Consider the following 22,981-nt stretch of genomic DNA (forward strand, 5'->3'; position numbering starts at 1 on the left):
GATTTGGACCACCGAGAGCTGGAACAAGTTGGATTGCGAACTGCATGACCGGAACGGATCAGGAGCTGGTCGCGTCTTAGGTTGAGCAAAAACCTCTTGTACCTTTAGAAACCTTAATCAAAAATGAATCAAAACAAGTTAGTATAAATATATGAAGCAAATCTCAGAAAATAACAAAGTATAGAGAGAGGCTCCGGTTTAGGCTTTTGATTAGGGTTTTAGAGTAGTTGACGGCGCCGGTTGGAACGGAGCGTGAGGACGCGTTAGAGATCGGATTGATACGAGGTTTGAGGCGATGGATTCGTCTCGTCCAGAGCTTCAATCTGATATATTACTCGTCGTGTGTATCCTTACGGTTTGAGAGAACGAACGGTTTGAAGTCGTCGGATGAGTTTTAGAATTTCAGGTTTTAGGTCACTTGACGGCGAGTCTTAGAATAGAGCGTGAGGGCGCGTCCGGAGTCAGATAGAGGCGAAGTCGACGGCGTTGGATTCGTCTCGTCAAGAGCTTTAATTTGATATATTACTTGTCGTCTGGATCTGTACGGTTTGATAGAACGAGCTGTTTGAAGTGGCAACGTCAGTTGGAGTTTTTGAGGTAGCTCGGAATTTTAGAGTCTCGTGCTGATAACGTGTTGAATAATGAACGGGAAAGCTTATCACATTACTCATCGGCTAATAGCCTTATATACATAGTCGACCATATTGATGGATCGACACAACTAGTAGTTATCCTAACAATAGGGATACGTAAGATAAATACTAAACTATAATATAGATAATGATATGTCGATCATATATATCGGTACATAACATGTTTAATTTATAAAAGCTCGATTGAGTGTATCCTGACCCATTATGTCCAATGTTAGGCGTGGGCATTCGGATTACCGGTTCGGATCCGGGTCGGATATTTCGGATTTCGGATATTTCGGAACTAGTGAAAATGGTACTGATCGGATAATTTAAAATTTCGGTTCGGATACGGTTCGGTACCTGTCGGATCCGGTTCGGATCCGGTTATATCCGAAGTTACCAAAAATTAATGGATCCGATTAATATTTATAAATTTAATATATATATATATATAGATATAAACTTTAAAATACATATATAAACACTATATGATGTGTTGGTGTAGTGTCACGTGATGTGGTAAGTGTAGGATGAGGTCCATGGTTCGATTTGGTAGTGATGCATATTAAATTTTACATCTCGGATACCCGTATGGATCTCGGATTTTTCGGATACCCATACGGATCTCGGATCTCTCGGATACCCGTACGGATCTCGGATATACCCGGAACCGATCCGGTACCTGACCAGTTTTAAAACCTCATCCGACCGGGTATTTTTCTAGAACCGAACCCGATCCGAGACCCGGTTTTTCGGGTAATTACCGGTTCGGATCTTCGGATCCGGATAATTTACCCAGGCCTATGATTTTTGTGATTATTTTTTAACAGAGGTTGTTAAATATCAAAAATTTATTACACGGAATCCTATTTTTTTTAGAACGAGTTCTTTTTTGGAAAATGTTAATAAGTTCCAAAATTCATTTCGTCGTCTCAAAGTGAACTAGAGAACTTCATTCTCTTTTTTTTTATTTCATGCCTATTGACGTTCCAAAAGTATCTTTTCGAAGTCCTGGAGAAGGAGCCTGATTATCCCTAAACCCAATAAATATGAGTTTTTCTATTTTGACTTGCTCCCTCGCTGTGATCGAATAAAAATGGATAAGAGTGGTTGAAGGCGTAACATTGGAACTGTTATGTAGGCTTTTGTTTACCGAGGGTTCCAATCCCTCTATGGGCCTAGCAAAAGAAAAATTGGACCAATGCCTAAAGACATTTTTTAAAATCAAGAGGAATCCACTAAGCAACGCAGGTTTTCTGATATTAATCTAGTAGAGATATTCTTATTTCTTTCTTTGGTTGGTGAAAAGCCTGAAACGGAATCCATAAAAAACAAAAACTTTTTTTTTTTTTTTTTTGGAACACAAAACTAAATCGATAATGTATAGAAGAACTAAACAGAAATAACAACAGACATAAAAAAAGTCCACAAACCACCGACTCTACAAACTGTATCAGTTTATATATAGAGAGTCTGTCGACTCCTATACACTCTCAGGGCTTTGCCTTTTACGATGAAGCAACGAAAGTGGTCAGGATATTTCTCTTGAGAGTTAATTCATCAGCTTTCACCGGACTTATAGACTGCACCCCAAAAACACCACAAAAAAGTCAGTAGTCTTTATTGTTTCTTGATTGGAAATCACTAATCAGTAAGCTAATGTGTACACAGAGAGAAAGAGAAGAAATGATTTATACCTTGCCAAGGACGCGTCCAAGCCGCTCGACTTCTTTTGTAGCATAGCCTGAACCTTTTTCTATATAGCTCTTTGCGAGTTTCGAGTAAAGCTTCCCATACCTATTATAGAGCGAGACAAATCATCATGAAAGCTCAAAAGGAACAACAAAAGAAACTCTTATTCGATGTAATGATGAAACGCTAATACTAGTACGTACCTTGTTGTGGACCCCTTGAGGTTACTAGCTTCCTCTTCGATGCGAGACAAGATTGCCTTCTTCTCATCTTCACTGGCTGCAACTAGCTCCTTTACCAACGCATCTAAGCTTTCAACTATACCAGCCTATTTAAATAAAAAATTGAGAGATATCAACAAAAGCTTTCAGAATTGGTAAAGGAGAGACATGTTTTTCTTTTTTTGGGTTCACCTTTGAAGTAAGCTGCCCTTGACTGTCTCTGCTGGTCCCAACTTTCTCATTAATGAAGCTTACAAAGTCATCTAAGTCTCTTCCACCCTCATAGTCTTGACCGGCTTTGTTGTCTTTTGGGAAGAACTTTAGTGTTGGGAATCCACTTACTCCATACCTAGGTAATGATTAATTAATGTACAAATGTTATCATCTTTCTGTATATATACATGATTTTTATACAGTAATATCGCTGACTCCAACTTACTTCTCGCCGAGGCTTTTGTGTGCATCAGCATCCAAGTTGGCAATTACTACACCTTCTTCCTGTTTAAACACCGTCGCTACCTTCTCATACACCTGAGGAATTAATTAAAGAAATCACAACATTAATAACAAAGTGAAATTGAAGTATTGTTGTTTCAAAAGTAGACAAATAGTTTGAGAGCTCACAGGAGCGAGGGACTTGCAGTGGCCGCACCTGGGAAAAAAAGTAAAACTCAGAAATTAGAAAACATAATGAAAAGCAAAACCATGTGCGGTGGTGAAGAAAGAGATAGTAATACCATGGGGCATAAAACTCGACGAGGACATCTTTGTTCTGATCCAGTACAATCTCATCGAAATTGTCAGGTGTTAATACTACTACGTTTTGCGGAGCTACAGCTAATTTCACGTTGGTGCCTGAAAGCATTTCAACACATAGGTAAAGTACACAAAATTAATCAAAGAATTTTAAAGACAAGAATGTTACAACAGTAAATGAAGTATAAATATTCGACCATATATCCTAATGCAATGTTGGGGGCAGCAATTTCACACTTGAATATATAATAAAAATCAATAGGAACAAAAGATTGAACATTTCACCAACTTAATCTAACTCATAAACAAACCATGCCTAAACAAAAGTAAGTTTGGAAAAGCATATCCTCATCAAGGAGAATACCTCCTTCCTTGTTGACATATTCAGCCAAAGCTTCAGCATTGCGTGCACCTTCATACCTGTTAAATAAGAAAACAATACATTCACCATCTATGAATACTCAATAATAGATTAGCTTGGGAGAAATTAAAAATAAAAAAAAGGGGCATACTTTTGGGGTTCAAGAGAGCCTTTAGGAAACCACTGAATGGTGGGATAACCACTAACACCATATTTAGTGCAGACGCTCTTATGCTCATCACAATCTACCTGCAACACAATCCATCATCTTTATTTTTATTTCTCTCTCATAACATTGGAGCAAGAAAAGAAAAAAGGAATGAGAGAGAGAGAGACACTGACCTTTGCAATCAAGACAGACTTAGCTTTCTTGAAGCTTGCCCCTAGCTTTTCATACTCTGGAGCAAGTTTCTTGCAGTGACCACACCTGTAAATGACACACACACACACACACACACACACACACACACTTGTGAACTAAAACCATATTCTCCAGATCAATCCAATATAATTACAGATCAAACTAAACTAATCTCTATAACTGTTTAGATAAAAGAAAAAGAAGATCAATTACCAGGGAGCGTAAAACTCGACAAGAGCTCCTTTATCTTTACCAACTTCCTTCTCGAAGCTATCATCCGTCAGCACAACCACATCGTCTGCTACGGCTGATGACACGACAAGCAACGCGAGTAAGGCTAGACCGAACCAGATCTGAGATTTCGCCATTCTTCCTCTCAGCTTTGGAGTAGCTTTGATCTCTCACTGTCTCAGTTATTAAAAGAAGTTTAATCATAATTACAGAAGAAGGAAAGATACAGAAAGGAAATAAAAAATAATGACATGTCGTGATCTGGTCCGTCGATTTAATCACCAACGGTGATCGGGAATTTCTACTACGTGGCTAGGTTACTTGTCAGATTATGAATGGTCCACATCTTTCTCGGGAGTAGACAGGCGAACAAGTCTTTCCACTCTAGAATCTGATTTGTTTGGGCTTCAATGGGCTGGCGCTCTGTGGATAATATAGGTTTAACTTAGAATGTTTATAGTTTTTTTTTGGTGCGAATGTTTTTGTTTTAGTTTTTGGTTTTTGTTTTTCTAAAAACCATTCTTTGCCAATCGAATTTTAGTTTTTATTTTTGTAAAAACCATTTGGAGCTTGATTGTTTTTAGTTTTGGCTTTTGTTTTTGAAAAACCATTTCTTCTGCCAATCAAGATTTTGGAAAAAATGATTCCCTAAAATACAGGGAAACTAGTTTTTTAAATAACTACATAATTCTACACAAAAATCAAAAGTTATGTTTTTTTGTTTTTCTGAAAAAATGTATTTGGAATTTGTATACTTTTTTATTTCCTATTAAACTACTTTTATATCTATACTATTAAAGCAGGATCCTATTGGATTTTTTACTAAAAATACCCTTCTTTTTTAATAACATTACATATTTCATTAAGGGCAATCAAGTAATATTAATAACGCATCTATATTGGGTCACTTTTTTTAAATCCAGCCAATTGCCCACATCATCTCTTTTGGGCCATTTAGGCCGATTAACAAATCAGATTCAATTTTTATTTTTTTCGGATCGGGTTCGAGTCAGATCTTTCCGGGTCCGGGTGGGTTCGGTTCTCATGCATAAGAACCTGAAAAATAACCAAATAACCAAAATATCTAAAACGGGTTCGGTTATTTATACTCAGAGTAACCAAAGTATCCGATTCGGTTCAAATTTTTGTATCCAAATTACTCAAAAGTAACCAAAAGTAACCAAAAATATCCATTCTATACCGTTTTTTTGGGTAAACTTTTATCCAAACTATCATATTTTATCCAAAAATACTCAAAAGTACTAAAAATGACTATTATAGTTAACTTATGATATTAATTTAAAATATTAAAATAATTATAAATATAATTATAACATATATTTTTAGATATATATTCACATTTCGGGTATCTTCGGGTACTCATTTGGTTTTCGGTTCGGATCGGGTTTGGATCGGTTCTTCGGATATAGCAATTTAGAATTCATTCGGATATTTACCCCAGGTCTGATCGGGTTCGGGACCCTAATTTTTGGGTCGGTTTTGGGTTGGTTCTTCGGGTCCGGATATTGTGATCAGGCATATACTCATTTAAAATGAAACACTATAAAGAAAGATAAAAAACTTAAGTCTTTTATAAAAAAACAAGTATATGAAAATATGACATTTATTAAATATTTGTCAATTTAAAAAAAAAAAGATAAAGGAAAATAAACCCGCGCTTTAAAAGCGCGGGTCAAAATCTAGTTTATGTATTAATATAAGAAATCTCTATTATATATAAGAGAATAATTTTTAATTATAGACAATCAAATCGACACATCATCCATATAATCATTTAATTATAAACACTAAAACTATTATCTATACTATTAAAACAAAGTACAAATAGTACTTACACCTGATTTTTCCACAAAAATTACAATGGCATGCCACTGATCAAAACACAGAGTTTTACTAATTGTTATCCCATTTATTTTCTTAACCAATAAAATCTTGGCTTTCGTTGCTTCATAATTCCGACCGATATCACCTGCCTTAAATAAATCATTACTATCTTTTCTAAACCATTACGTCCAGTAATCTGATTAAATATCTGGAACTATCACCTATCTTATATTATTATTTTATATTATTCGAAACCAATTCTGTAGACTTATGACCAGACATAAATCAATAATCATGTAAACTGTAACCAAATGATTGATAGAAGATGTCATGTAATCTATACTATTAAAACTGAAGTACAAATAGTACTTACCCCTGACTTTTCCACAAAAATTACAATGGCATGCCACTGATCAAAACACAGAATTTTACTAATTGTTATCCCATTTATTTTCTTAACCAATAAAATCGTGGCTTTCGTTGCTTCATAATTCCGACCGATATCACCTGCCTTAAATAAATCATTACTATCTTTTCTAAACCATTACGTCCGGTAATCTGATTAAATATGTGGAACTATCACCTATCTTATATTATTATTTTATATTATTCGAAACCAATTCTGTGGACTTATGACCAGACATAAATCAATAATCATGTAAACTGTAACCAAATGATTGATAGAAAATGTCATGTAAACCTATTATAACCTATAACCAACTATTTATATAACGAAACCAATAATCATGTAACCTTATAACCAAACGGTTGATTGATAATAAACCAATAATCATGTAAAACTATATCAAAATACCATTAATCATAATTCCATTGATTTCATGTTTTTCATAGCAAAACAAGGTTTGTCTACTGATTATATTGTATACCTAATTAGTTTTTATTGACGTTTTAATCTGATCAAGGTATAATTTATCGATTTTGTGGTTTACCAAATTTATAATTTATTTTAAATAGAGAATTATGTAGTTAATTTATCAGATTTTGTGGTTTACCAAATTTATAATTTATTTTAAATATTCATGAGTATTTTGATCCACACAACATTGAAACTAAATAATATATTTTTTTTCTTCCAAAACTCGATACTAATCAAATATTCATTGCTAATTCCCCGCAAAAAGAAACATCAACTGCATAAAAATCATGACACAATATTCTCTAAATTAAAAAACAACAACCAAAGATTTTTTTCCAATTTCTTCCCCTTCAATCTAATCAAAACAGATTTTTTTTTTTTGGCATCCAAAGCAAACTTTATTATCAAAACAGATATCAAAATCAGCATATTCTTTTATTTAAACTTGCAAATCATGTATTTCCTTATCTATAGATAGTATATTCGAGTTTTAATTACTGTGTAATTAATAAGGAATGTGTATATTCTGTTTTGATTTTGCGTAACAATCAAAACTACCAAAAGATTATGATTTATCCTTTTAAACCTATCATTCTCAATGCCGAGTATATATATATCTCCTCTATACTACTTGACAAAAAAAATTACGGAACCCACAAGAAAAAAAAGAAAAATGTCTAAGCTTACAACTTTTCCCGCTCTCACCAAACTAAAACCTTACAAAGACAGCAAGGATTCGAGTTAAGTGTTTGCATTCATGGAAAAGTATAAAACGTATTTTGGAGGGGAGACCTTCGAAATAATTTTCGCTGATGAATGGGTAACATTTTTTTATAGCTCTGTACCAATCATTATACTTATTTGCTTTACTTCATTCTAATATGAACGTTTTGTTTTTTTAAGGTAACAAAAAATTCAGACTACTTGCAAACGAGCTCTCATATACCAAGTTCAACGTGATTTGCTGAAAGGGGAATGAGAGTTATTGAAAACTTCCACATAAAATCAGCCGGTGGTCAATATCGAGCTACAAACCATCCTTACAAGATGTCGATAGAAGAGGATGCCATGCTATCAGGTTTGGACTTTAGTGATGATAGTATTTTCCTATCTCTTGCCAATTATGAATAAATTGGAAATTGAACTAAAAATGCATCTTTTCTCATAGGTAATCTCTAATTTGATTATATTTTTAAGTTTTGTACTGTTTATTTTTTATTACGATTTGACTTAAATAATTTATGTTATTGGATTTTCTGGCAGATGTAATAGGGATAGTCCATGAACTTGGTGATGTTCAAACTCTCCACACAAAATTTATAGTATATTTTAATAAAACACTCACAGTATAAACAAAATACTCTAATATTTTACACTGAATTGTTTAATTTACTAAGTAAAAGTAAAAAATGTAAAAAAAAGAAAAAAGAATACAACTAATAGTTTAAAATTGGACACTAAACAAAATAAAAAGATACATTAAATATCATAAGTCATTAACTTATGAAACATTAACATGAATCATTGTTACAACTAACAAAAACATAAAATTATGAAGAGTATACACCCGTACGGGCGCACGGGTCATAATCTAATCATTCCTTAATTTCGACGACAATTTCCTTTCTGTTTCACATTCCCGGTGCATCACCTCCCCTACTCTATACATCACTAATTGACCCATTGAATACTGTAGCAGCTACATGCAGAGCATGTATTCAGCTTATCCTCATACTCTATATAAGTGATGTTCTCCACGTACAGGTTGAGCTTTCATACCACCAACACCAAGGCTCTAGAAAAGTTTTGAGAAAGCATCGAGCGACAGAGCAAGCGGTGGAAAGAAACAGATGGAGATTTTGCTTCTTCGTCTTTTTTTTTGGATTTTTGTTTTTGATTTTGGAATTTATGAGCGAGGTCTTCTCTACGAATATTGGTTTTCGTTTCATTTCTAGAGATTTTGGTGACTTATTTTAGTTTAATTAGTTTCGTAAAGAGGATTGCCTATAATATGGTTTAAAAATCTACCTACTTTCTTTTGTTAACAGGTTTGAGTGATTTGTGGAATGGATCATGAGGATAGCAATGGTCGTGCAACTCCAATGGACACAACCAATCATTAGGGTCAGCTGTAGTTACACACGTTTGATTGTGTCACTTGCTGCAATACCAAGGCTAAAATAAGTCGGCCTGGTTTAGTTTCTTATTGCAACTATTTAGGGTGTGATTGGTAGTGGATGTGAGTGCTCTCCACAGTCCCATTTATTTCTAAAGTACCAAAATCAAAGCAATCATGCTTTAATTTATTTTTTTTAAACTACAGCTCTTGAAATAACCTACAGCTGTAGAAGTGCTCTGCAGAGCCAAATATCCAAAGCAATTTTTTAGTGCTTTCATAAAATTCTACAGCAACAAAATCTAAAGCTACAGCAAAAAGTCTACAGATTATTTTCTACAGCAATAATTTCGAAGCTACAGCTGTTACCAATCGGACTCTTAACTTTAACTCAGTGTACATGCAAACTCTTTGTCTGGCAGGAAGAACCAATCTATGTAGCAAAACATAATTTCTCACATCTTTTTTTCAGTTGGTTCCATAGTCTCAATCTATGTAGCAAATAATAGTTTAGAATTTCTCAAGAGTTGTTTTCCCATAGTTTGGGGTTTGTTGGTTATAGTTTAACCATTACGGGGGAGTTCTAGTTGAACGCTTAAATTCTTAGGTCAGTTTTTAGTCCGGTTTATGGACTGTCCAAGTTAAGGACGATTGTTTCTAGAGTTGCAGTTGCGTCCACGGGATGTATTCTCATTGTTAAGACCAAAGAAGAGCTGAAGTTTTCATCCCTCATTGTCTAAGTCGAAGTTTATTCCCAAAGGAATCTACTGTTTTGTTTTCCTCGATATAGTGTCCACGACATACATGGTCTGCTTTGTGATTGCAGATTTGTGTGTTGCATCCCATGTTTGTCGTGCGGGGGAGTATTAGAGATATGATGGACCGGAAGATGTGTATCTTACGGACCAAGACTGCGAAGCCCGTGAAACCCATGAAGATCCTAAAAACTAAAAGGAAATACTTGAAAATCAAGTTAATCTCAAAATATTCTTAGCATATTTACATTAACGTTTAGGAAAGTTATCATTATCTAGTATTAACATTATATTAATGTTACTACTATATATATGTGTCTTGTATTTTCATATTAAACACAACACAATAATATATTCGAAGTAATCATGCGTTTGTTGTTCTTGTATCAGTTTTTGAATATCTATAAAATCAATCTTCCACGGGAAGGAAAAAAGAAGAAATGCAATGTGGTCATTCCAAAGACTATGGAACCAAGGCGGACGTATAAGAAAGCGACTGTTTTACTTTCCCTTATTATGTGCGTATATCGACTGTCACTGTTTCCAACTATTGTGTGGGTTGTTGGACCAAAATTAATGTTTTTTTTTTGACAATGAAAGACCAAAATTAATGTCTAGGTCCCTTTTTGTTATCATATTTACGAAAACTAGTTAATGCATGCTAATTGCTTGTGGCCATCTGCTAGTTGGAACGCCCCTATAAACTCGTTAATGCATGCTAATTGCTTGTGGCCAAAATTTATGTCTTTTTTTTGACAACGAAAGATCAAAATTAATGTCTAGGTCCCTTTTGTTATCATATTTACGAAAACTCGTTAATGCATGCTAATTGCTTGTGGCCATCTGCTAGTTGGAACGCCCCTATGAACCAAAAAGTTAGAACAGTACCCCTTTAAGATTCGATATTAATTACTTGAATGGCACGTGACGATTCGCAGATGTAATGAAGCTTTATGACTCAAAATATTATACTACTTTTGTCCGGTATTTTTAAAACCGAACCGAAAACTGAATCAATTTTTTTTTGGTTTGGATCACGGTTCAATGTAGTTCAACCGGATCAAACCTAGTTTAATAATCTGGTAATATACTTTTAGTTAGTAAATTTTGTACATAATTAAAATATAAATAAATTTTAAACATAAACATCTATAAATATAAACTAGTTTTATGTTCATATGGATGATTTGTAGATTTTTGATAATTTTAATAATTTTTATCAGTTTAATAACTTTGATATTCAATCCTGTTACATGACTGATTCATGGTCGAACCAATTTTTAGACCTAACCCGGTTATATAATTGGTTCATAGTCGAACCCGATCCAACTATCGGCCCGGTCCGGTTTTAAAATCACTGCCTTTGTCTTCTTTATTTTTGGTTTGTAATTATTTGGCGGTAAGGAATATGATTTATGCAAGAGTGAGCAAAAAAAAAAAAGAATGTGATGTATGTAATATGTAGTTCAAAATATGATGTATGCAAGCTTTATAAAGTTTCCTTTCTAAATTTCCCGTATTTAAACTAGGTTGAAATACATACGCCACATGAATGGATACCTACATTTTGTACCTCTTTATTGAATAACATGAAAAAGGGGAGACATAAACTTTCAAAACAAACCATACAAGGTACCCTAATAAGTCGATGATAAGACATAAACTTTCAAAACAAACCATACAAGGTACCCTAATAAGTCGATGATAAGACATCACAAAACTGCTATTGCAGATAAAAAATAAAAAGACTATTACAAACTTAGCAGATTAATAAATACATTCAAGAGAGAAGCCAGGCGAACAACGCATTTTCCTCGTCATGATCCAATGGTTCTCCAAAGTTCTCGCAATTACTTTTCCCGATCGTGGCCTCATCATCACCGTCCAAAAGCCAGGACACCATTGAATCAGAACCCTCTTTCTCATCGCAGATGTTATTGTCATACCCTTGTTGCCAAACACAGTCCCAATCAATAAACTCATCCGTGAACGCATTATTGACTTGATGCTCATAGTTGAGAAATGACTCCATCGACAGACAAGACTGAAGACAATCGAGATTCTCTTGGTTCAAAATCTCCGAAGACCCTTTGGCTTGTTCATAGTCTCCTAGATTATTCAACTCTGCATTACCACCACACGATGTGAATACGTGGCTTGGTTCTGATTCGTCCAACAAAAGATCGATGATGTTTTCATCAAAGGATGAAACTCCTTTATCGCCATCAGTGCTATTATTATTATTATTGCCACAAGCTCCTCCTTCATGACAGGTTCCATAGTAGTTGCATGGTCCTAGCTCAGCCTCGGCTCCATTTAACTCTATCATTAATGCTTCTTGCGCCACCACTGTAACCGCTACGTTGGCTTCTGGCTCCGGCGATTCAGGCGTTTTCTTCATCTTTAGATTTTTTGGGTTGTGCGTTTTAGGTTTCATGGCGGACCTGCTGGTTCTCCCTGGTCTGCGTTTTGTAGGAGGAGCTTTAATGATTACGGCGGGGACGTCGTGAGAGATGGATGGCTTTCTGATGATGAAGTTGTGGAGTTTACGGCGGAGATGAGAGTTCCAATAATTTTTTATTTCGTTGTCTGTTCTTCCTGGTAGCTGACTCGCAATTAGTGACCACCTACATTAATTAATTACTCAATCAAAAACAATTATTACTAACCCTTTGTTAAAACAAATTTGAACAGCCTTAAAAAAAAGTTAAATCTATTTTCCGGGGAATAAGAGAACTTCGTTGCCGATTGGAAATCAATAGAACAGTCTGTCCAGAACAGTTTTAAATACGATTTTGCTATGTCAATATAACTGCTGACCTAACCATGCTTATAGAAATATAATTAATTACTAATTACAATAATAGAGTATACGAGACATCACTCGAGCAATGTCAATAACGGTGACGGTGACTCAAGATAGTTACTCAGATATACGTTTAAGGTTTTTAAATATCTTAACGTATAGTATTTAAAATATCACATGCATGTATATACGTTCTAGTTTTTTTTTTATATACATATATATATTACGCTCTGGTTGGTGCGTATGTAATAACATGAAGTGTACGTTTATTTAGAGAGTATGTGTTGTTTGCCTCAGCTAAAAGAAGAATAGTCTGACAACCAAGAGTTATATATATAAGAGACCCACAAACGGACAATAAAATGATTCGACGTCATTTTTTTTTCTTTTGAAACTTGATTCGACGTCATTGAACAGTTTATTTTTTACCACCGTAGCTTTTATTATCTACCGTAAATTTAAAATCCGTGCTTATAGAAGAAAACACATAAGAGAGTGATGAGGAACATACGCCTTGTTTATTTGACCGACATGCAATCATTATTAATATGTACACATAAATCATCCTCCGAAAATAAATTGTAAAATTTCTACCTGTTTCCCAAAGTGGAATGCAGTTTAACAACGAGTTGTTCTTCTTCTGGAGTTATGTTTCCACGCTTGAGATCTGATCTAAGATAATTTATCCATCTCAATCTGCAGCTCTTTCCACACCTTTTTAGTCCTTTTTACAATAACATAACAAAATAATAATACACGTCAGATTTTTTAAGTCTAAGTGTATAACTAAGCATATGAGATATATGTTTATTTGTTTTATTACACATTTAGTATAATTGATTTTTATTTTATAATAAATATCATTTAGATTTCAATAGTATTTAAAATAAATTTACAGTTTGAACTTCATGTTTAATGTATTAACAAGAGATACAATGTATTTGTGGGGAATATAATAGAAATTTAAATATATTTTGGAAATATATAATTTAAAAAGCATTTAAAATGAAACGGATGGAATATATACCTTTTTGGAGGATAAAATTATGGAATATTTCTTTTGAAATATGTATGTATTCTTATGAGGTCTGATATATGACTGCTCACGAGATTTTTTAGAATTCTGATCACTGTTTTCATACTATCATATGCATACACAACTACAAAATATCTCAACCATTGCATTGATGAGTAGTCTTGTATACAAAGCGGAGTTGGAAATCAAATCAAAATTAGTCATATATCATTTTGATTTTATTCTTGAAATGAAATACAACGGACAAAATATATAAATACGCATCCTTTGTATTTCCTTATAAATAGCTAGTCCGTATAATATATATTAGTATATAAACCGATCTACGAAACATACACTTGGCAGCACTTTATAGGCACACTCACTTCCAACCGTGATTATGACACTGGCAAATTATAAGCAAAAAGAAGGATGAAACTGAGACGAGATTAAACTTCTAACCTTACTAAATTTTCAATATATAGTTAAACCAAACTAACTAAAAATCTATGATTCACGAAGATTATGTCAAGAGCTAGGATCTCTCTCTCTCTCTCTCTCTCTCTCTCTCTCTCTCTTCTCTCTCTCTCTCTCTCTCTCTCTCTCCTCTCTCTCTCTCTCTCTCTCTCTCTCTCTCTCTCTCTCTCTCTCTCTCTCTCACACACACACACACACACACACACACACACAGAGATTGAAGTTCGTGTTACATGTCATTGTTGTATTTGTAAATTATCCATTGAAAAAATGTGTAAAATATTATTAATATTACCTACATTTGATTACCAATATATATATGTAGATATTACCCGCATTTTTGGGGAGAGATCTCCAAGAGCCTTCACCGTTGGATTGAATGTAGCTTGAGAGAATCTGGTCTTCCTCAGCGGTCCACCGCCCTCTCTTTATCCCTACCTTCTCGCAACACGGCGCTCTTCCCATTTTCTCCGGCGTTTTTTTTATTTATGATTTTGCTCACTGACCACAAGAGTCAAAGCAATGGAGAAAGAGAGTCTGTATGTATGTGCGTGCAAGTGAGAGAACAAGAAAGAGAGGTTACCGAGTGACTAGACAAAATTAAGTAAAAGTGACTTATTCAGTATTTATAGCGGAAGATAGACACTTGATTAGGTGTTAAAAAAAAAAAGACACTTGATTAAAAAGATGACTAAAGAGCTCGCTCGTTCGAGGGGAAATGAGATGGTGACACGTGCATGGTGCATAATGTGCCACGTTGGTTTAGAAGGAGACTGCAGTCGTGGCGTATTCAACGTCAAGAGACTCGTGATCGGTCAGTGCAGGTCAGTGCAGGATCGTCGTGGTTCTCTTAATTGTACGCTAATTTTAGGATCATTGACGTAATGTTTTCTTCTTCGAAATCTGATTAGTTTGTCAACTAGATGCACTTATTGAATGGCCCCATTTAAGTATTTTAACTAACAAAAAAGGTTTATCACGTGACTACGAAGATCACATAGTAATCGCATATTTTGAATATTTATATAAATATCCGGTTCTTCACCTGTTCTAGGGCTGGACAAATTAAACGAATCCGAAAACCGAACCGATCTCAAACCGATAAAAATGAATCCAAACCGATCCGAATCCGGCATAAATACTGAATGAATCTTGTTTTATGGTATTTCGGGTTATGGGTATTATCCGAACCGAACCCGAGTTTAAATAGATATCCGATAGAACCTAAAACATTTAAAACCCAAAAAAGATCATGTACCAAACATGATCTCAATTCCAAATATGTATCCAAAATACACTAAGATATATTGAACATCTAAATTATTATCTATTACATAAAGGTTGGTGGTTCTATAAGATAAAGTTGATGGTTGAAGATGTCCGTTGAAGTTTGAAATTCTTATATTTTGGTTTTGTTTTCATTGAATAATGTTTCTCGAAATTGATTTTCGTTTTATGCTTTCATTTATTTAGTCTTATTCCTATCGGGTAAATATGTTTAATTTTTTGTTTGATTTTGAATTATCAAGGTTGACGTTCATTTCTTATTTTTGAATCGATTTTACTTATGTTTTGGTTACAAAATATGTACAAATCAAGTATTTTAAAATCAAAGAATTGATTTTATTTATGTCTTGAAGATTGAAGATTGAAGATTCAAGTTCGGGGTTGAAGGTTGACAATGGTACTTGCAGTTGAAGCTTGAAATTTTATTTAAGTATTTAGTTTTTGATTTCATTGAATAATATGTTTCTTATTTGGTTTTGGTTTTGGTTTTAGTTTTGGTTTTGGTCTTGGCTTTAGGTTTCTTTGAATTCTCTCATTTGTTTTATTTTATTTATATCTATAAAGATGTTTGGCTTTCGTTTAAAATCTACGTCATTTCATAATTATTTTGACGAAATTGATGCATTTACTTACTTATTTGTATTGTAAGTTACCATTTATGTAGATTTGTATTGGTTACATTTAATACAAATGATATACTAAGAACCGAAAGTCTATTTGAAACTTAAACCGATAGTATTTCGGGTTATACTAATACTAAAATAATTTACCAAATCCGACCCAAACCGAAGAGCACCCGAACCGATCCCGAACCCAAGTTTTAAATTATCCGAATGGAGCTAGTTTTCGATAACCATAAAAACCCGAACTCGATTAAAACAGAACTGACACCCGAATAGTACCCCAGTTGCCCAGTCATAGCCTGTTCAATTGATGGTCTTTGACTCTTTTCTTGAATAACAGACACGCGTAAGCGTACATTAGCTACATATATATAATTACGAAAACAATTAAAGGATGTGCACTCACGAAATTTCCTTAATTACATCTGTTGTTTTTCTTAAGCACTTCATTCTTCTTTGTAATCTTCTCACTTAGAACCATAAATTAGCTTTGGTCTATATATACCTACACTAAGATAAACCGTGGTTGCTGTGTTTGGTCCTAATCAAGCTCGAGATCGAGTTAATATGGTTAACATATACATGCAAACAGCCTAATGAAGATGTATCGTCCGCCATAAATTTAACAGTACAAATATAAATATTCTGAACTACCAATTATACTCGACGGAATCTTTATGGGATCACCGGAGAACTAAATTTGACGAGTTTCCGTTTCTATAACATCATATATGAAAACATGAGGACAACCATCAACATATGTTTCCCATTTACTGCTCATCTAACTACATGTTCCCCACATGTCATGTATTTGCCGTTTTGTATTGTGTTGGCACTCCCGTTCGTAGTAGTATTAGTACATAGTACCTCTATTCGTTTTTCTATAATATCAAATTAATGTACTTTTTTAAAAAATATATATTACTGGAGGACCCAATACCGTAAGGTCCAGACCCCATATAAAATTTCGATATAAATATATTCAGTGATTAAACAGGACTGATATCATAGTTACAGAATTCAAACTATAACTAGATTAGGCCCGCCCTAAAGGGTTGTATATATAATATGTGTATATAGTGGAAGCCCCCTTAGTCTAGTGGTTTGACTAAGGGTTCATTAATGCTTCTACACCAGGAGATCTAGGCTTCGAGTCCCAATAAAGACGAAATTATGCGAATTAAGGGAGAGAAGACTTACAAGAGGTTCTGCAGTATGACGCAAGGAATACCGTCAGGCATGGATACGTTAGGATGGTTCAGGTGAGATGATGCAGTCAGTGACGGATAGAATTGTCGGCTATAAAAATCGTCTGTAACGTTCTCATAATTTGTAATAGCATAATTATCCAGAGTTAAAAAAATATAATATGTGTATATAATATTATATATATTTTGTGTAACATTTATATATATATACATATTAGACATATATAATATTTTATTAAATATATATATAATTTAATAGTGTTATAATTTGTGTTGTACTTGTTATTAGTTTGTATTTAATCTTCTTTTATTTTTAGTATAATAATTTGCCTTGTCACACCTTTACATTTTAACTTATACACATAGTTATACTTTTTTTCAAAAAAAAACTTATACACATAGTCTCGTAAAATGTAATATATAAAAAATCTACTGACCATATGCCACCATTATTTGATTGTTTGAACAAAAAAAATCATGTTCTTGTATAACTGTGTATCTTGTGATATGATGTAGGTGAAGAGTAAATATATGGAAGTAAAGTTAGTGATACGAACATGAGCCTATGTTGGTCTATGCCACAATTATTTGGGTTTTTGGAAGATCAATGAGCATAAGCATACACAGTCTTTGTATGCTTACGTTCTAAATGAGTCGGATATTTTTTCTCTTATGTCTGGAATGATATAGAACTCGTTGATTTAAGAGTGGTTCAGTTTTATATGATCTAATTAGGGCTGGGCAAAAAATCCGAACCCGAAAAACCAAACCGAACCCGATCCAAAAAAGTAGCACCGAACCCGAACCAAAATTGATTAAATATCCGAACGGATTCAAAATTTCGGTATTTAAAGAACCGAAACCGAACCCGATCCGAATCGAAATATTTTGGGTACCCGAATGTATCCGAAATAAATTTATATACTTGAATATATACATTATTTTTATATATAATGTATATTAAAAATATTAAAAATATATAAGATACCTTTTAATTTTCCAAAATACTCGGAAAATATATGCAAATAGTCAAAAGTAAATGTTTAAAATAGCTAAAATATACTAAAACACCAAAATAGTTAAATATCTATTGATTCTTTATCCAAATATTCAAAGAAAACTAATTTATGTGTTAAATTAAGGTATTTTGGCATATATGTTATGAAAATTTATATGTAATATATTATCTTTCTTATAGATTTTGAAAATTTAAAGTATATAATAAATTTTGAAAATTTAAAAACATTTTAAAATGGGTTCTCCGAACCCGAACCGAACCGGAACCGAAATTTAAAAATATCCGGATGGGGCTGAAATCTTTGACCCCGAAAACCCGAAACCCGAATGGACTGAACCGAAACCCGAATGGGTACCCGAACGCCTAGTCCTAGATCTAATTATATTAAGAGATTAACCAAAAATATTATAAAAGTGTTACTGGTTAGGTTTAACTAATCTATGTTGGTTAAGATTTGGTTTAATTTAAATTGGTAGGTTGCATTGTATAGGAGACATCATATATTCTAGTAACAATTATGAAAGAGTCCAAAATTTAAATGAGAACTTCAAATAGTAGATAATCCCTAAATTAATAGATTAGATCCTTTAACTTGTTTTTTTTTGCTACCATGAAATTGAGTTGGTAATTTCATATCAACTTGTGACGAGATTTGGGGTGGGGGGAGTTAGTTGGTAGTGTAACTTTCAAAGATTTAAAAGAATTTAAAGACTCTATTGTTATTGATTTACTGATTTTAAAGTTTTAATCAAATCTTTTGTTATTGGTGTGATGATCTTATAATTCTCCTTAAATCCTTAGTTAATGGTGTAATGATTTTGTAATCTATTGTAGAATCTTTAATTATTCAAAAGTTATTTTTTAAAATTTCTAATTCTATTAAATTCTTTTGTTATTGAAACAATGATTCTTTATATTTTAACTCATCAATAATTACTTTCAAAATACTAGAGTTATAGTTATAGACAATATTCTCAAAATTTGGATAACAAAATTATAAACAAATATTTGTTTCACTATTTGTCAAAGAAATATGCCTCACGGTTAATTTTCAGTTTCTGCTAAAGCAAGTTTCAAAATTGCTATACATTATTTTCAAATTAGGGGCTTATTTGTATAAGATTTTTTTTGTGGAATTTGATGATTCTAAAAGTTTTGAATATTTATCAAATATTTGTATATAGATTTTCATTAACTTTTATTGAATTGTATATAATTTCATTGATTGTCATTATTTTTATAAAGTAAAAAATTAATAGTGGTAGGACAAATGGAAAGAGAATAACAATAATATATGCTATTAATGTTGGATTAAAACTTCTTCAACTATTTTGTTCATGAAAATTTGAATTATTTTGTTCTGGAAAATTTTATAAGAAATCCAAGATTTATGAGCTTTCAATACTTCCACATACCTTTCTGCTTCATAATAGAACACATGTTTGGTGATTGGTTTAATGTTATTGTGTAGATGAGAAAACCGAATCGAAGGAGGAGGAGAGCAAGAGTCCTAAACCGGAATCAGCCGCCTCTGGGAGCTCACTTTCAGCAGCTAACAACCCTCCTGGCCTCAATTTCAATGCTTTTGATTTCTAAAACATGGCTGGTATCCTCAATGTAAGTGCCCTTTGAAATAGATTTTTTTTTTAATTTATCTAGGAGGAGCTTTCTAATGATGAGTGTTTTTTTACAGGATCCAAGCATCAGAGAATTGGCTGAGCAGATTGCTAAAGGTCCTGCCTTTAACCAATTGGCTGAGCAGCTTCAGAGATCTATCCCAAACGCAGCTGAGGGAGGAGGAGGAGGAGGAGGCTTCCCTAACATTGATCCACAACAGTATATGAACACAATGCAACAGGTTATGCATAACCCCGAGTTTCAGACCATGGCTGAGCAACTTGGTAACGCCTTAGTGAAGGTGAATAAGAAAAAAAGATATAATATATTCTCGACTTTGGTTTATATTGAGGCATGGCTTTGAATCAATTTTTTTTTTTTTTTTTTTTTGCGTTCAGGATCCACAAATGTCTCCTTTATTGGATGCTTTCTCAAACCCTGATACAGCGGAGCACTTTACAGAGCGTATGGCGCAGATGAAAGAAGATCCGGAGTTGAAACCTATACTTGATGAGATTGATGCTGGTGGTCCTTCTGCCATGATGAAGTCAGTCTTACAACAACTTTTTTTTTTGCTAAGCGTTTATATAGAAATTGTAAAAGTTGCTTTTTCTGCTTGTAGTTGTTTGTGCTTATGGAGGAAGTTTTTCTTGGTTTTTTTATAGGTACTGGAATAATAAAGATGTGCTGAAAAAGCTTGGTGAAGCAATGGGTATGCCTGTTGCTGGCTTGCCTGACCAGACTGCTTCTGCTGAACCCGAGGTAGCGGAAGAAGGTGAAGAGGAGGAAGAGTCTATTGTTCATCAAACTGCTAGTCTTGGTGATGTTGAGGTTAGACTGCTTTTTACTTTTTATAACACTCATATGCTAGGACCATTTGGGATTTTATCATTTGTTATGTTGAACTCTTTATTGGATTTGATTGTTGATTAATTTAGGGTTTGAAAGCTGCTTTGGAATCTGGTGGTAACAAAGATGAACAAGATTCTGAAGGAAGGACAGCATTGCATTTTGCGTGTGGATACGGCGAGGTATGCTTGACGATTACTTTTATCACTTCAGGGCTATTTAATATTCGGTTACTTTTCTATGCTTGACGTTTTGTTTATAACTATGAATTTGAATCGAGATTGACCTTATTGATGATCCCTTTCCCCAGTTGAAATGTGCTCAAGTGCTTATCGATGCTTGAGCAAGTGTTAACGCGGTTGACAAAAACAAGAACACACCTCTTCATTGGGCTACTGGTTACGGGAGGAAAGAGTGTGTTAGCCTTCTCCTTGAGAATGGTGCAGCAGTGTAAGCCTTAGAACACAATACTTACAGAGAGACGAATTCATTGAAACTTGTTTAAGACTTTTGAGTTATATGACGGTTTCTGCGTATGTCTGTGCGTATGTGTGTGGTTACAGGACTCTGCAAAACCTAGACGAGAAGACACCCATTGATGTGGCCAAGCTCAACAACCTTTTTTCATTAGGATAGTTTATTTATGTGGTTGGACTGTTGTGGTATATTTTCACAGCCAGATCATTATGAATCAAAATAAAATTGTTCTCTGCTTGTTATACTATGAACAGATTGGTGTATGACTTGCACTGTTTCAACGTAAAGTATCACACTTCTCTATTACTCGCGACGTTTATTGTAAAGTATCACACTCCATTCACTCTTTTTATTGGTAATCTCAGGGAGAATGTCTACGGTTGGCTGGATTTATATATGTGTACATAAAATTGACTTAAAGATACACAATTTCAGCATGCCACAAATTCAACATATATTTGTCTATGTAACATAGGTTTGGTAAGGAATACCTTAACTCAACGACTGTATCACAGACTGCTACAAAAGAGTTTTTCACCACTCATTCACTGCTACAAAAGAGTTTTTCACCACTCATTCTCTGTATACAATAAGTAACTGAACCATTCTATGTTAAAAAAAAATTATAGATGTAGACTTACAAAGACGTCTACACTTATTAGCAAACTATGTACTCAAACCAAAAGTATTATAATTTCATAACTACAACAGTTTTTCTTTTCAAAATCACTCAAACCTATTAGGATTAACTAACACACACTTTCAAACAAAAAAATCTAGAAAAAACTTTATGAATAATACAGAAATTCAGTTTTAATTTATTTTTCTACTTAGACTTTTCAATCAGTCTACGACAGTGTAGACGTTCGTTTCAGTTTACAATTGTAGACGGTCAAATAGGTCTACTTTTTGGGTTGGTTTTTGCAATTGAAAAATTTTACGGGTTACTTATTTTATTTGACCTGAACTCATCCAAGTTTTGACTTTATACATTTAGACTTCCGTTTTAGTTTACCACATTAAAAAGGTTAGTTTTTGTTATTGACCAGAACTCATCCAAGTTTTGACTTTCGAAGGTAGATTTCATATGTAGTCTACATGTTTCAATTTTTTTTGAAAAAGGTTAGTTTTGCAATTGACCATTGTTTGACTTTCTATGTGTAGACTAAAATGCACGTCTACAGCTTCGTAGACTTCGCATAAGGTCTAACTTCAAAACCCATGGGTTGGTTTTGCATTTGACCAAAATAAATATGTAGACTTCACGAATAGTCTATATTTTTTTGTGAAAAATGCGAAGACTGCATTGGAAGTCTACAATTTAAAAAATATTTATTTTATTTAAAAACATTTTAGTCAAATACAAAACTAACCTATTCAACGAAGTCAATGTTTTAAAACTGACCTTAAGTAGACTTCTTTGGTAGCCTACATTTCGTAGACGTCCTGTGAAGTCTACTTAAGAAAGTCAAAAGTAAGGTCAAATGTAAAACTAACCTCTTTTACGTAGCCGTCTTGGTAGGTCTACGTAGATTTTTGTTTTTGTAGTCAAAGGTAAGGATGTAGACTGCTGGGGAAGTCTGCATTACAAAAAAAAATTAAAAATGTCAATTGCGAAACTGACTTGTTCGTTGACAAATAGACGGAATCGTACGTCTACACATTTGTGTAGACATATAAAGCAGTCTACCATCGCGACACAGACTGAAAAAGTGGTGAAAACCACAGCTACCTTTTGCCGGTGTGAACCTCGA

General features: G+C 33.7%; 2 protein-coding genes and 1 pseudogene across 2 annotated transcripts; 1 reads left to right on the top strand and 2 right to left on the bottom strand.

The window, feature by feature from the left end:
• Positions 1-1,960: 1,960 nt before the first annotated feature.
• Positions 1,961-4,435, bottom strand: LOC108844237 (protein disulfide-isomerase like 2-1). Its single transcript, XM_018617457.2, has 11 exons — positions 4,240-4,435; positions 4,008-4,092; positions 3,817-3,914; positions 3,669-3,724; positions 3,286-3,403; positions 3,173-3,200; positions 2,988-3,079; positions 2,741-2,897; positions 2,531-2,655; positions 2,333-2,432; positions 1,961-2,218 (listed from the first exon to the last, which is right to left on the bottom strand). Exons 1-11 carry the CDS (start codon positions 4,392-4,394, stop codon positions 2,144-2,146), a joined length of 1,089 nt encoding a protein of 362 aa, XP_018472959.1. The 5' UTR covers positions 4,395-4,435; the 3' UTR covers positions 1,961-2,143.
• Positions 4,436-11,544: 7,109 nt separating this feature from the next.
• On the bottom strand, positions 11,545-14,776 carry LOC108845167 (transcription factor MYB12-like). The gene is made up of 3 exons (XM_057004733.1): positions 14,481-14,776; positions 13,251-13,380; positions 11,545-12,477 (listed from the first exon to the last, which is right to left on the bottom strand). The coding sequence occupies exons 1-3, from the start codon at positions 14,611-14,613 to the stop codon at positions 11,631-11,633; spliced, it is 1,110 nt and encodes a 369-aa protein (XP_056860713.1). The 5' UTR covers positions 14,614-14,776; the 3' UTR covers positions 11,545-11,630.
• A 59-nt stretch (positions 14,777-14,835) lies between these two features.
• Positions 14,836-21,533, top strand: LOC108845154 (ankyrin repeat domain-containing protein 2A-like; annotated as a pseudogene).
• Positions 21,534-22,981: the final 1,448 nt, after the last annotated feature.

The sequence above is a fragment of the Raphanus sativus genome, chromosome 3, assembly GCF_000801105.2.
Source record: "Raphanus sativus cultivar WK10039 chromosome 3, ASM80110v3, whole genome shotgun sequence".
NCBI lineage: Eukaryota > Viridiplantae > Streptophyta > Magnoliopsida > Brassicales > Brassicaceae > Raphanus > Raphanus sativus.

What these genes read in the sequence shown, in the direction of transcription:
- LOC108844237 (XM_018617457.2), bottom strand. Translation starts at nt 4,394, where the DNA reads ATGGCGAAATCTCAGATCTGGTTCGGTCTAGCCTTACTCGCGTTGCTT. An exon ending in GTCGAGTTTTATGCCCCATG is followed by an intron (nt 3,201 to 3,285) that starts GTATTACTATCT and finishes TTTTTTTCCCAG; the next exon opens with GTGCGGCCACTGCAAGTCCC. An exon ending in CACAAAAGCCTCGGCGAGAA is followed by an intron (nt 2,898 to 2,987) that starts GTAAGTTGGAGT and finishes ATCATTACCTAG; the next exon opens with GTATGGAGTAAGTGGATTCC.
- LOC108845167 (XM_057004733.1), bottom strand. Translation starts at nt 14,613, where the DNA reads ATGGGAAGAGCGCCGTGTTGCGAGAAGGTAGGGATAAAGAGAGGGCGG. An exon ending in ATCTCTCCCCAAAAATGCGG is followed by an intron (nt 13,381 to 14,480) that starts GTAATATCTACA and finishes TATTGTAAAAAG; the next exon opens with GACTAAAAAGGTGTGGAAAG. An exon ending in CATTCCACTTTGGGAAACAG is followed by an intron (nt 12,478 to 13,250) that starts GTAGAAATTTTA and finishes TAATTAATGTAG; the next exon opens with GTGGTCACTAATTGCGAGTC.